The following is a 14,730-nucleotide window of genomic DNA, read 5'->3' on the forward strand; positions in this document are numbered from 1 at the left end:
CCTCCATGGAGCCCTCCCTTACTCTCCAGAGCCAAAACCAACCTCTCGTTCTCCTGACTCACGCCCTCAGACCCTCGCCTAACTGGGAGCTTCCTAAGGTGGGGGACCAGGTTGAGCCCCTCCAAGGTTCCTAGTGCTCAGCATAGGCCAGACACAGAGGGGGCATCAGTAAACAGTGGCTGAAGTGACTGGCAGGTCAGCAGCAGAGGATGGTCAAGGAACCAGGTACTGGACTCCCTGCCCAGAGTTCCTCTGTCCAGGAAACCAGACTCACAAGCCCAGCCCCCCGTCGGCCTGGGTTTGACTAATCATGTCCCAGAGGCTGGGAAGAGAAGTGGTGCCCAGCGTTATGAGCAAGGAGAGAGATACCCCCACCCTGGCCCAAGAGGAACCACAGACAGGCCACGTGAGGAAAACCGGCTTCCCTGTCCTGCTTTCCCAACTGGGCCATTCCAGGTCAGGTCCTGCCCTTTCTGGCTTCAGCTCTTTTGAGAGTTCCTCAAATGTGAAGACTGGAAGGGCCCCTAGGTCATGCTGTCCAATCTTTCCACTTTACGAAAGTGGAAGTGAAAGCTCAGAGCGGGGAAAAGCTTCCTACGGTCACTGGACAAGCAGAAACAGATTCAACTCTGAGACATAACAATCTTAGGGAAAGTATAATGATGAAAATAAGTAAAATAAAAAGCAGCATATCCAGCAGCAGCTTCCTTTTAACTAGGATTTCTGGGTCGAATTCCTACCCATTCTCGTGAATTTTTTTCACTTTCCCGTTCCTGAATCCCGAGAAAAGAGTTGGTCGGGAAATCGGGAAAATCGGCTCCTTGAACGCAGTAATACCCACAACAGGAAATAAACGTACTACTCACAATGTAGCTCTTAGACATTTTTCCTATTTATCACTAGGGTTTCTGGGCGGGAATTCCCGCCTCGTTCTCAGGAATTATTTTCGCTTTCCCGTTGCCGAATCCCAAGAAAAGTTGATCAGGAAATCGGGAATATCCGCTCCTTGAACCCAGGTGGTTGGTAGTATCGGCCGTCACTTTGTGAAAACGATGCATCGTGGAGAACAGAAAACCGTTTATATCTCGGGATTCGGGAACGGGAAAGTGAAAAAATTCCTGAGGACGGGCGGGAATTCCCACCCGGAAACCCTACGTTCAACCTGCTGCCAGTCAGTTAACTAGCTGCACCCCTCCCAACACTACCCTTCACCCCAGCCTGGCAAGTGAGGCATTACTGGCCCACGGGCCAGGAGAGACTATGGCTGTGTCAAGGAGTCACTAGTCCAAGTTCACTTGGCCCCTGCGGCACACACAGCTAGATTCAAACCTATCTCGAAGCGGGAAGCAGGGCTTCCCTCCCTGCTGCTCTTCAATGCCCCCTCCTGAAACCTCACACAGGCACAACACAGGGGCCGCAAATACACACCCCACCCACGCAAGGCTCACTGACCACGCATGACACACACGCACGATCACCTGCACCCCCTCAGCCCCCAGCACAGGGCCCGGCATACAGCAGGTGCTCAATACATGTTTGCAGAATGGATGAATTAATCAATCAACAGACAGGCCCTGGCGCATGCGCACACCCAGCCACATGGCCCCTCAGGCCCCCGATGCCCCCCGAGACTCCAGCTGCTTGCTAACTGCCTCACTTTGGGCATGCTGCTTCACCTCGCAGGCCTGTGTGTCCCCTGTCTGTAAAAAGGGGTGGCTCAGGGAGTCATGGTGAGAACCGACATAAAGCCTGTGAAGCACTGGGAACTGTGCCCGGTATGTAGCACTAAGTGTTGGCCATTATCATCGTCGTCGTCACCATCTGTGCCTGTTTCACCAACACAGAGAGCGTCTTGAGGGAAGGAACCAGGTAGAATTCAGCTGCAGACACTGACCCCCGACCCTCAACAGCAGCCTGGCCCTGCGGAGGGGACAGTAAATGAGGTGGCTGAGTAAAGGGCAGAGACGGACATGGGTACCCTCACTCCAGCCTTGGGCCCTGGAGAAGGCGGCGGTACATGGGTTCTGCCAGGCACCCCAAAGCAGCAAGGCTGTCCTTCTCCTGCTCCCAGAATAACAGCGCCCCAGCTCTCCTGGAGCCTTGCCTGCTCAGCCCTCACACGGCCCCCCCAAACTCCAGCCCAGGGAGGCGGACTGGCCTAATGAGCTGCCCTGGTGCCCACAGTCAAATTGGCAATCAGTTTGCTGCAATTAGGTTTCCCAGACCCTGCTGGTGAGTGATTCTAAATTACCCTTATTAAAGTCTGGGCTGGTGAGCAGGGCTGAAAGGGCGGGGCGGCGGGGGGCAGAGCCAGATGGGTGGGGGGGTCTGGCTGCCAGTGCAGGGGGTACAGAGTTCTAGGAGCCCTTGGGCTGAGGCTGGCCCCAGGTGAAACAAGCTCATGGCCTCTCCTGGAAGCAGATGAAGGCCCAAGTCAGCATTATCGCACCCCCCGCCCCATGCCCATCTCGGAAAACTCTGGCCCAGAATGGGTGTGATGACACGCGCAGCAATGTGACCGAAGTCCAGAGCAGGTAAAGTGGCAACGGAACACCCACTCCATCAGGACCTGGCAGTGGGAGCTCTGGCAGATGGCGTAACATCTCGGAGGCTTCTTCTAAGTGAGGGGAACATCATCAGCTTCCGAGAGTCGTCGAAAGGCTCAGTGAGCCCATCTCAGGCTGGAGGACCAGGCCAAGCCTTGGGCAAAGCCCAGGCCATCTCTGGGCTTCAGGATTCCCCTACTGTGTTTCCGCGAAAATCAGACCTAGCCGGACCAGCTCCAATGAGTCTTTTGGAGCAAAAATTAATATAAGACCCGGTCTTATTTGACTATGATGCACGAAACACGCTGAGGTGCCCCCAGCTGGGAGTAAAATGGAAAGAAGCCGGTGTCACCATGTCCTGGCTAATGCTGCAAACACAACGTCTCTCTGGAGTTCCAGGACTGGAAGAGCCTGAAGAGTCATCATCGAGTCCAATCCTCTGGTGTCAGACTGGGCTGCCAACAGCTCCAGAGAACCAAATTCCCCATGAACTCTGCACCGTGAGGCCCTGGAAAGTACTTCTTCTAACCTGACCCAAATAGGGCCTGCTCCACTTGGGAGTCATGACCCGAGTTCTGCCTTGTAGGGTGGCCCCCACCCCCAGGGTTCTGCTTTAGGTCATCTGTGATCATTCAGACTTGGTTCCCACGCTCCCCAAGGGAAAACCTTACCCCCACCCCAGAAAAGCAACTCCTTGGTGAGACAGGAAAGGGGCAGGAAAAGACCAAACCCGAGGCAGGCAAACGGAAGAAACCAGCCCTTGCAGGAGCAGCCCACGAGGTATCAGGCACTTGATTATTTCATGTTGTCACTCATTCCCAAACAACTCTGAGGCAAAGGTATTATATTCTTAGGTGATTTTAACGAAGTTCAGACTGAGGCTCAGAGAGGTTATGTGAACTTGCCAAGATCACATAACAAGAAATTGGCAGAACCAGGATTTCAACCCTGGTCTAGTTGGCTCTTGGGCCCCTGCTCCTCCTCCTACCTCTAGCTGCACCCTCAGGTTTGGAGACCCCAAAACAGACAGCACCAAGGCCCAGGTGGGAACCCAGGCATAGGAAGAAGGCAGACCTCAGCCACCGGGGCATGGATGCTGTAGAATCCTCTCCACCTGGTGTAAAAGGCCAGCTGTGCCCTCCACCCTCAGCAGCCAGGTAGGAAAGGGGCCAGATTATCCGTCAGGGGCTCCCCCCACCCCCATCCGCCAGCTCCGCCCTCAGCCACTGCTGCTCAGACTCCCCCTATAATCATGGCTTCCTGTTTGGCGCTGAGAATAGGCTTGGTCAGTGGGGGAGGGGAGCAGCGGCCCCTCTGGCCAGGGCTTGCTCTGGAGGGAGGGGGCCGGAAGTGAAGACTACCCAGCCTCCTGCAATCTTGGGAGGCTGGGAGCCAGGGCAAGGGATGGGGGTGTCAGTCAACAAATATTTACCCAGCACTGGCCTGATGTCCCCAGGATGTGGTGGACCGTTAGAAGGCACATGAAGCCAAGCCAGGTGGTCAAGGACCAGCCCGGACCCTGCTCCGTACTGGGATGAGGGTTGGGGTGGGTGAGAGCAAGGGGCTGGGCCTTGGGACAGTTCCTGGCTCCGGCCACCCCACCCCACCCCACCAGACACAAAATCACAGGGCTCCAAGAAGCTGGGCTGGAGCCCAGAGCCACAGCGCCTGCATCCCACCCAGACGTGGTGGCCGCATGTTGGCACTCAGACCGCAGGCTCACCCCATGCGGCCCCCTGGCGCCTGCCAGCCCACGGGTACATGCCTGGGACCCAGCAGGACTCTGCCAGCCTCACTGTCCCTCTCTGTCCCCACAACCCACCTCCAGAGGAGAGAACACAAAGCCCCAGCTGGGGCTCCAAAGCTCACAGTCCTGGCTTCCTTCCTTCCTTCTTTCATTCATTCACTCACTCATTCATTCATTCAAACCGTTCAATTCTGGGCCAGACACAAAGTTGGCCTAGGGGGTTCAGCAAAGAACAAGGTAACCACAGAGGCTGCCCCGGGAAGCTCATGGCCTATCAAGAAAGCATTCTGACACTTCTGGCTGCTGTGTGACTTCCACCAAGTCACTCCCCCTCTTTGAGCCTCAGTCACTCAAGTCAGAGAGAACCTCATGTGCAGTGGGCAAGGCCTCAAGGATGGGGCAGCATAGATGTAAATCTGGGCACACAACAACTTTCTAAGGGTCAAAGGGGATTAAAGGCAGGTCTGCCCACCTACACAGAGAGTGAACCCCAAGACTGGGGGCATCCAGTGCATATCCAGGTGGAATGGTGACTTTTTAGACTCCTCTCATCTTGAGGTTCTAAACATTTCCACCCGCCTGTGCCATGATCGCATGACCCAGACATGAGCCCCGCCCCGACCACACAAAATTTTGTTGACAGCCCTGCACAGTTTACAAAGAAAACTCTCCCTGAATCCATCCCCAGTGACCTTCACAATAGCCCATTTTACAGATGACGGAGCCCTGTGAGGTGGTGGAGGAGAAAGGGCTCCAGGGCCAGGCCCTGGGCAAGGCCCTTCCCCCACCCGCAAGATGTGGTAGCATCACTCCCCTTCAAGGCTAGGGTGAGAATTAAATGAGAAAAGATATGTGACACACTTGGCCCAGAGCCTGGCAAAGAGCAGGCACTTATGAAACAGTAGTAACATGGGCATAATTTGGGGGTAGAAAGGCCCCAGAGAGGAGGAGTAACTTGCCCAAGATCACCAGCTAGAGGGGATGAAATTAGGAAGGAATACAGCTCAATTCTATTAGCCTGCCAGGCCCTGGCTCAATCCAGCTCTGCCACTTCCCAGCTGTGTGACCCTGAACGAGTCATTTAACCTCTCTGTGCCTCAGTTTCCTCCTTTGTAAAATGAGGGTTCTAATAATTCCTACCTCCAAAGATTATCATGAGGATTAAATGCTGGTTCTAGTATCAGGCACTCAGAGGTGTGGAGCCTGCCTCCCAAATCACACTGTCAGCCCCTGCCAGGCTGGGGGCATGGAGACTCTGCCACCTCCCATCCCCAGCTGCCCCCGTTGGCTCCAGCCTTCAGGAATCCTATTGCAGCTCCTTCAAGAATGACCCATCCATCTTCCCCCAGCAGCTCTGGGGGAAGGTCCCAGCTCCAATGGAAGGGGTGCCTGCGGCAGGACCTGGCTTCTGGGGAAAAGCTCTGTCTCGCCCTTCTCCCTCAGGATGACCCCTCTCACTCACCCACTGCTGCCCTGCCCCAGTGCTGCCCTGGGACCCCCAGGCCCCCATGCCCCAATCCATGAGATGGGAGGAGCCATTTGTTTTCAGAAGGCCAAACTGTTCTTTGCTCCAGTAGAACTCAACCCCACACCAAGCCCCAATACGGGGGAATAAGAGACACTGGATTCCCAGCTGGAGGCACTGTGCTGCTCCCTGGGGAGCAGCAGGTAGCAGGTTCTAACGCTAACTCTGCCATGAAGATGTTGTAACCCCCCAAGAACAGTACTATAAGTCAAGGATTTGTCCCCAGGTGACAGGTAAGAAAGCCAAGGGTCAGGGCAGGCTACAGCTTGCTCAGGGTCACGTGGTGACCACTGTTATAGCTTAGCTCAAAAACTCCTCCCCCAGACACCCTCCCTGACCCCTCCAGGCTCTCTCCTGAGAGCTCCCTGCAGAGCAGGCTGTGCTAACTCTCCCCAAGGAGCTCATTTTCTTATCTCACCATCCCTGTGAGGCTGGCACTGTCACTGTCCCCATTGGACAGATGAGGACGTTGAAACAGAGAAATCCCTTACCCAAAGTCACACAGCAGGTGTCTGTCCCCAAACCCCTGACACCTGGGGGGCTAGCAGGTCGGAGACCCCTGTGGTGTCCCTGTGTCAGGACCTGGCCTGGAACAGCCCAAGGGTCCCCAACTTTTAATTTTTATAGTAAGGACAATCTTGCCCTTGGCAACCCAACATTCACAGTCAACTGGAGTAGCTGGAGGCTGGGAGTAAGGGGCTCCCAGATGCTTGACATGGGGGGAGTGAGGAGGGAGCAGGAACCCCCAGGCCTGGCGGTGGGGCTTCAAAAGAATTCCCAAGAATGAGTTCCCATCCCCATGGTCCCTCACCCTTCCACTTCTTGCCTCTACCACATTCACAACCAGAGAATGGCAACTGTGTAAGAGAACAAGAAATCAACATTAATTGAGTACTTATTAAGTGCTAGGCACTGTGCTAAGAGCTTCACACCTTCACCCCTTTCATTCTCACATTCTCCCCATTTTACAGAGGTGGAAAAGAAAGCACAGAGAGGGTAAGTAACCTTCACAAGGTCACACAAACAAAAGTAGTGAACTCCTACCACTGGGAGTATTCAAATAAGACGAAGCGTAATCCCTTCCAGCCCCGAGCTTGTTGTAAAAGAACATGTTTAAAAGCTCAAATTTCCCGGATCCCCACATTTCAAGCCTTTCTGAGTGGTGACTTAAGTACAGCAGCTGAGGTGGCCCTGAAGGCAGAATGTCCCTCAGAGTCAGTTACCTGTCTGTCAGGGGAGAGGACTCCCCTAAGCAGATGCCAAGAGATTCACGCACACACCCCAACTCACCAGGTGCAGCATGCATGAGACCTACTATCCACAGTGAGGTCGCCCTGGAAGCTCCCCCAGACACACACACTCCCTTTCAAGGTGGTGGGCAAACCTAGGGGTCCTCTAGTCCCTCCCCTGCCCGAGCCAGCCACTGCCCATCCCACTGATGTCCTTAAAGGACCCCACCATGGAGGCTGCTGCTAGAGCCACCCATTTGGGGCTCTCCTGATCTGAGTCTCTCCTCCTGCAGGCATCTCCTCTTCCTCTGGTGTGGTATCCCCGGCAACTGGGCACTACCCTTTGCTTCCCAGGCCTGATAAAGTGAGGCCCTTCCTCCTCAGCCTGACTCCTGGGAAGTGTGCCGCTTGGAGAGGGACTTCCCCCCTCAACTGGAGCCTCATATCTCCTGTCCTCCAAGTCCAGTCTGCCAGCCATCTCACCAGCCATCTTAGCCTCCTGGTCCAGAGCCCATGGATTTGCCTTATCTACCACCCAGCACTGGGTCTGAACTACACTGCTGCACCCTCAGATCCAGGGTCACCCTGCCTCACTGAGCCCGACAGTACACTGGAGCATGTCACTGCCTGTGCTCTCATTTAATGCCTTCCACCACCTCTTGGGGCATTAATTATTAGCCTTGGTTTATGGATAAGGAACTGTTGTTCAGCAAGGGATGTGACTTGCCCAGGGTCACACAGCTCCGGATTCCTGCTAAACCTCCAAGTCTATCATCTATATACCAAGCATTTACTGAGCTCCTGCTGAGGATGAGGACACACATTTTCTCATTTAATCTCTGAGGAAGGTCTTATTAGCCCCATTTCGCAGAGGGGGAAAATGGAGGCTCTGAGAGGTGAGATGACTTGTCGAAGGTCACAGCACAAACCAGTGGCAGTAGCACGATTTGAACCCAAGGCTGTATGATTTCCAAATCTTTGATTTCCAAAAGTATAGCTCAGAAAGTGACCCAGCTGCTAGGATGGACTGGGTCTCTGTTGCTTCCAGGGACCTCTTCTCACTCCATCTAGGGGAGAACTGGGGCTGAGGCATCTAGCCACCAGGCAGGTACTCGCGTGGCAGTCAACACTCCCTTACCCCCAGCTCACAGCTCCCCGATGGAGAAGGCTGGTGAGTGGCCCATCTGTCTGAGAAGCAACCTCTGAGAGCCTGCCTGTCCTCCTCCTATTTTACAGACTGGTCAACTGAGACCCAAGAAGATTTGCAGGCGTAGGGTGGGCACTCAGGGGTTGCCCAGGAAGCCTGGGTCCATTTCAGCTCGGGGAATAGAGGACAGGCATAGCTCCTGGAAAGAACCAAGGAGACTGGACCTAGAAACGCCCAGCTCACCCACAGTCCGGGCTCTGGACATGTGCCCATGGGGGAACTCACTTGAGACTTGAATTCCTCCAACGGGGGAGATGGCCCTTCCTCCTTCTACCCTCCTCCAGCTCCCCGATGGAGCTGGGACAGAGCTCAACCCCCCAGCTGCTTCGCTCACTCAAAGGGACACTCAGGAGTGACCTCATGCATACACACACCCCTCTACCTGCTCACACTTGGCCCCAAGGGGTACATGTCCCATGCACAGGGTCACCCATGCACCTGCACGCACATGCACGCATACACACATCCCCCTGGGTCCCGGCACACGCCCCTCCCACACACTCTCCCCTGCAGGCACACACACAGCCGTGGCCAACCGTCACCCAGCCCTGTCACTGGTACACACCATGTACAATGGGTCACCCTCACACGACCACACACACAGGTAGGACCTGGTGGCACCCACCCTTCCCTTTCACCCATACACACCCCACAGGTCCCAGCACCCTTCAACGAAGTGGACACACACACACAGTCACCCTCACTCACCCCCTCAGGTCACCTTCAGACAAGTCACCCTCCACCCCTCCCCCTCTCTGGGCCACCAGTGCCCTCATCAAATCGACCCTCGGAGGAACCAAATGCACACCCTCCCCCAGCAGGGAGAACAGACTCGATGCCCTAAAAGTGGCCGCGGTCTGGGCACACCCACGAGCAAAAGCCACGTTCAATCCAGACCCAAGACACACCCAGCCCTGGCCCCGAGCCCGGCGACCCCCAGCCCGCGGTCAGACCCTCCCCGCGCCCCTCCTCGGCGGGGAGGCGGATTCCCAGAGCCACTGAAGAGGGGGAGCAGTGCTGGTTCTCGCCGGGCCTCCCTCTGGGAGGGGGTCCCAAAAGGAAGCGGAACCAGCTCCTCGAAGGCGCCCGGCGGCGGGGGTGGCCTTCCCCCACCGATGCCATCCGGGGGGGCGCCCACGGGGAGGGGCGGGCAACGCAGTGGGGGAGGGGACCGGCGGTTGGCGCGGGGTCCCGGGCCGGCGCGCGTCACTCACCCCCGCGACGCGCCCGGCCAGCAGCAGCAGCAGCAGCCGCGGCAGCAGCAGCCCGCGGGCCCCGGGCCCGGCCGCAGCCCCGGCCCCAGCGCCTGCCCCGCGGGCGGCCCCGGCGCGGTGCGGTGGCCCCGGCTTCATGGCGGCGGCGGCGGCGGCGGCGGCGGGCGCCTTTGTTCCCGAGGCGCGGCGCGCGGGGCGGCTGCTCAGCGGCGGCGCGGCCCGGCGGCTGGCCCGACGCGCGGCTCGCTCGGGGCTCCCGGCTCGGCCGCCCGGCTCCGCCTCGCGGCTCCGCGCCCACAGCCGCGGCGCCCGCAGGAAGCGTGCGCGGCCGCCGCCGGGCCGCCCCCAGCGCGGGCGGGGCCGAGGAGGGGCGGGGCGGGGCGGGGCGGAGCGCGCCCCCCGCCCGGCCGGCCGGCCCCGCCTTTCGCACCCGCTGCCCGCTCTGTGCCCCCCGCCTCTCGCCCCGCTCCGTCCCCAGTGTCCCCGCTCCTCGCCGGGAGCCTGCGCGCTGTGGGCCCCTGCGTGCCCCGCGCCCTTGCGCGGCTCGTCCCCGCTGCAGTGGGGGCAGCGGGGCTCGGTCGGCTGCTGTGCCACCTGGGACGAGGACCCTGGCACGCTGAACCTCGGACTGGAGAATGGGGATCCCACAGAACGCGCCTCCTCGGGCTGTCCTGAGGGAAGGGAGGGATCCCGCGTGAAAATGGGGTGGGGGGGGTCGGTCCTGGCTCCTTTGAGGGTCTGAGTAAATGGGACGCATTTGTGTGATCATAGTAGCCTTCCCCTAGAGGCTCGGTTCACATGGCTCTTCCAGGACCCATCACCCACTCCCAAACCTGGTCACCAAGACCACTGAGCACTGACGTCTCCACTGAGCACCGACAGGCTGCGTGACCTCAGACCAGGAGGCCCTCTCTGGGTCTCAGTCTCCCCTCTGCATCTGCTGGGTGTGGGCCCTGTCACTGGATCTGCAGAGGACAATCTGCTTCCCCACCCGGCAAGCGGCCCCACCTCTGTGAGACTCAGATTCCTCAGGTAAAATGGAGATCCCACCCTCCCCAGTGCAGGTGGTATAAGAAGTATGTCCGAGTGGCTGTTTTTTTCTGTACCCTGCTCGGTCATTATGCATTTGTCTCTATGGCCTTACTCCCATCTGATGTACTTATCCCCTGCACTTTGCTTACTCATCTGAGTCTTCACCTGGAGCGCAGGAGCTCCAGGAGAGCAGGGTTGGGGTCGTCTTGTTCACTTCTGTGCCCTCAATACTGCTCACACAGAGACTGGCACAAGTGGGGGCTCAACATCAATTTGTTGAATCAATGAATGTGTTTCCTATTCACCTGAGCTTACCCCACCCAGGTGTTTTGGGTGGAAAGGGGGTGAATATTTATTAAGCCCTGACCACATGCCAGGCGTGGCTCCAAGTGCTTTACGTAGGTTATCTCATTTCATTCTCAGCAGCTCCACGAAATAGCTGCTGTCATCATCTCTACTGCCTCGAGGGGAAACTGAGTCCCTGAGAGGGGAGGTTATTTGCGAACGATGGCAGGCTGGAAATCTCTGCTCTCTGCCCGTGTCCCGGCACCCAGTGCAGAGCCTGCCATCAGGAAATAGGGACTGAATTGAGCTGAATCTGGAACAATTCCCCAGAGGAAAAGGGAACTGAAACCAGGACAGCTGGAACTGAGAGGGGAGAGGGCCAGGGGTCTGCTCCCAGAAGAGCAGACTCTGAGGCACCAGCCATGATTTTGGGGGCGTCAGGGGACCCAGGGTTGTCCTTCAGGGCCCTTGGGAGGAGGTCCAGAGGACAAACATCAGCTCCACATAAGGTGAAGCTTAATTAGGAGGTGTTCCTTGAGTGGGAGCGAGAGCCACATCCCTAACGGGTACGTAAGGCCAGGCCAATTACCCTTGGCAGAGATCCTGGAGAGGAAGGGAGGGAAACTTCCCAACTCTGAGATTCAAAATTCCCTAGGAATTCTGAGGTCCCAGCTTCTGGAAATCCCATTCCCAAATTCCTTTAGGAATTTTAACCCATGGGCACATTAGGGAAATGGGTTAGAGAGGGGCTGACAGGGCCCAACATGTAAGGAGCTGGTTCTAGTCAGGACAGCACAACTTGGAGCTGAAGACCTCTGACTCGGGGTTGAGCAAATATCTGGGTTCAAACCCCGGTTCTGCCAGTTATGAGCAGTACAACAGTGAATGAGTAACTTTACCTCTTTGAGCCTCAGTTTCCCAACTGTTATATGGAAATAAGGCTCACGCGGGATTCATTCATTCATCCTCCAAATATCAATTGAGTGTCTTGTGCACCAGGCCCAGTGCCAGGTGCCAGGTGCCAGGTAGTGAAAAGCAAATGAGCTCTTCCCTGCCATTGTCCTAGGGGTTCAGTAAAGGTAGCTGGGATGACGCTTCTAAAGTAAGAACCTGGATGTAGAGATAGTCACCTCCCAGAGGGGCTGCCACAGGCTCAGGGAACAGACTGGTTCTGAGGATCTCCCAAAGGGTCGAGTTAAGGCCAGGTGTCAGCTCAGTGTCAGGAAGGACTTTAGAACAGTTGGAGCTGGCCACACAGATGGCAGTGGCTACTCTGAAAAGTACTGAGCACTTTGTCTTGGGAGGTATGCAAGGCTCAGAAAATAGCTATCAGGGAGACCATCAGGACAGTCTCCATGTACAAGGTGGGCAGTGAGCACAGCCCATCTTCAGGAGTTCCTGACAATTCTGAGGCTTCTGGGAGCAGCAGCCCGTGTTCCCTGACATCCTGAGGAGGAAGGGCTGGGGGGTAGAAACTTGGGGCTGGGCAGGCCAGGAGCGCCACCTGCTGCTCCTCAAAGATACTGGTCACAGCCAGAACTCAGCCTGGTCTGAGCCCCCGAGGGGTATCATCCTGCCCCTCAGCCCCCTGCCCCGGCTCTCCTGGGGTTCACAGATGTACACATCCACCTGCGCTCCAGCACACTGCATACATACAATCACTCTCCCGCATGGCTATCTGTGCGACCGAGTCACATGCCAGCATCTCAGGGTCTCCCTCCACCTGCCGTCACCACCTGTGCAGGCATCTGCTGCCGCCCCCCTCTCAGCACAACTCCCACAGCCCACTTGGCCCCTCTGGGAAGCCGTCCTGACTCCCTCAGGCACAGCTGGTCCCACTATTGCCCAGCACCCTGGACAAGCCCCATCCTTGCACTCCCCACCCTGCGTTCAGTCTCTACCGTCTGTCTCCCCAGAAGTGGGGCACCTCAGTGTCCACAGTGGACAATAATCGCAGAGCTGGCTCTAGAGCAGGCGCTGCCTTATGCAGCGTACACTGACATGATTCCCACTTTACAAGCGACAAACCAAGGCACAGGGATGTTAGGAGACGTGCTCAAGGTCACACAGCTGGTGAGTGAGAGCTGCGATCCTGACCCAGGCTCTTACCAGTTACCCTCTAATGCCAGGTCCAGAGGTGTGTCAGGAAGTGTTTGATGAATGACTTAGAGTCCGTGAGGGGTTCACACTGTCACATGGACACAGCCAACGCACAGACATACTCAGATGAGCCTGGAACCCAGACAACCCTCTACAGACGTGCCTGGAAGCCATGTCTCCCCACCACCACCACCACCCTGTCCCCCCATGCACCCCATCAGACCTTTCTCTGCACTTGGCTGGGCCTCCTGGCTCTAACCAGGCAGCAAAGGGGAGGTGAAGACCTCAGCCAGCATCTCCGAGCTTCACACCTGAGCCCCTTAGTCAGAGTTACATCTCCTGGCCTGGCACATAGTAGGTTCTCAGTAATTATTGCCTGACTCTGCCTGTCCCCAGAGGTTTAGCTAAACAGACTGGCTCTTTGGAACTCAGTATTGCCATGCAATGAGACCCAGGGTCTACTGCGGTTTTCCTCTCCACCAGGGACTGTTCTGAGCACTTGCCAGAAATGCTCTCATTCCCTCCTCACCACAGTCCTGTGATTTGGGACCAAAAAGCATACTTGCCTCCAAGGGTTGTTGCCATGAGAACCAAATGAGTTAACACTTGGGCACCTTTCAAGTGGAGCCTGGCCCACGGTGAATACAATGTGTGCATTCACTCTTTACTTCATCCCATTTTGCAGTTGGGTAAACTGAGGCTCTGAGAAGCTGAGTGACTTGCCCCAGGTTACATAGCCAGGGGCATGCTGACAGAGCGCAGGGCTGTGACATCCCTTGTGGGCACAGGGGGACTTTGTGATCTGTCTCAAGGCTATCACAGGCCTTGGAAAACAAGTCCCTGTCACCCCTGAGCTGTCCACACCCTCACCGTGATACCTCCCACTCACCTTCTCCATCACAACTTCCAATCTTTCCCAAGATTCAGGATGACAGTCAGGGCCAGGTGTGCTTGTGAGAAAGTCTAAGTGATGGCCGTCCTGATGTCAGTGACCCCAAAACTCAGGAACCGAACAGCATTCTGGTAAGAGGACTCTTGATCTAGAGCTTACAGAGGGAACTTGGGGACACTCAGGGGTGAGCTGATGGGCTGCTCTGAGCATCCCCGGGGCCTGTGGGGGACCAGAGCAAGCAGTAGGAGGGCTTGGCTTCCATCCATGGGGGTGTCCCTCTGTGGGGAGCCCCCTGTCCATCCAAGGGACCTGACTGTGTTAGGGTCTCACAGGGTCATACTTCAAGTTTGTCTTGAGGCCGCTGTGTGTCAGGCAAGTCCTTTCAAGGTGAGTGGTGAGTGACACCAACCCCTACCTCCCCGGTACACAGCTGCCAAGCATGGGGCCAGGATTTGAACCCAGGCCTGTCCTCGGTCTGTGCCCGGGGGTGTGCAAACTGTGTGCAAAGTGTTCCCTGGAGGCCCCTCAGGGCAGGTATAGGTTAGAGAGAGGAGAGGGGAGAAAGTAAGTCAGATTTTGAGTTAAGTGACCTGTGGGCACAGCAGGGCGGGGCTGGCCTTGAAATAGGGAGAGTAGAGTTCACAGAGACCCAAGCAGGATGCAGAAACCTTTGTCTAGTCAGGTCTGGCCCAGGTGCCAGGCAGGCCAGGTGTTGGGGGGTGAGGTCAGGGAGGAGGGGACAGGAGGGCTCTGGCACCTCAAGCTGGGTATGGATGAAAGTAGGAGGGGTTGCAATTCTGTGGGGTCTGAAGTTATACAATTTGAGAGGATCATGAATATAGAACTAGGGATGAGGCCTTGGACGGCGGCTATGCAGGTGAGGGACCACGAGGCTTACGTTTTATGAATTTTACACTAAATTTGCCTCTGAATGGAAGCCCACAGCCCAGCTG

General features: G+C 56.7%; 1 protein-coding gene across 2 annotated transcripts in view; it reads right to left on the reverse strand.

Moving 5' to 3' along the window:
* The window catches only part of SDC3 (syndecan 3), a 38,205-nt gene extending 28,569 nt beyond the window's left edge, over positions 1-9,636 (reverse strand). The window contains exon 1 of one of the 2 annotated variants that reach the window (XM_033114235.1): positions 9,469-9,636. In XM_033114235.1, the coding sequence (XP_032970126.1) occupies positions 9,469-9,606 (138 nt within the window). In that variant the 5' untranslated portion in view covers positions 9,607-9,636. Of the gene's footprint in view, positions 1-7,108; positions 7,165-9,468 lie in introns of those variants that run through there. The other variant, XM_033114236.1, reaches the window with a different exon arrangement.
* Between the last annotated feature and the right edge of the window lie 5,094 nt (positions 9,637-14,730).

This window comes from Rhinolophus ferrumequinum, chromosome 9 (assembly GCF_004115265.2).
Source record: "Rhinolophus ferrumequinum isolate MPI-CBG mRhiFer1 chromosome 9, mRhiFer1_v1.p, whole genome shotgun sequence".
Taxonomy (NCBI): Eukaryota; Metazoa; Chordata; class Mammalia; order Chiroptera; family Rhinolophidae; genus Rhinolophus; species Rhinolophus ferrumequinum.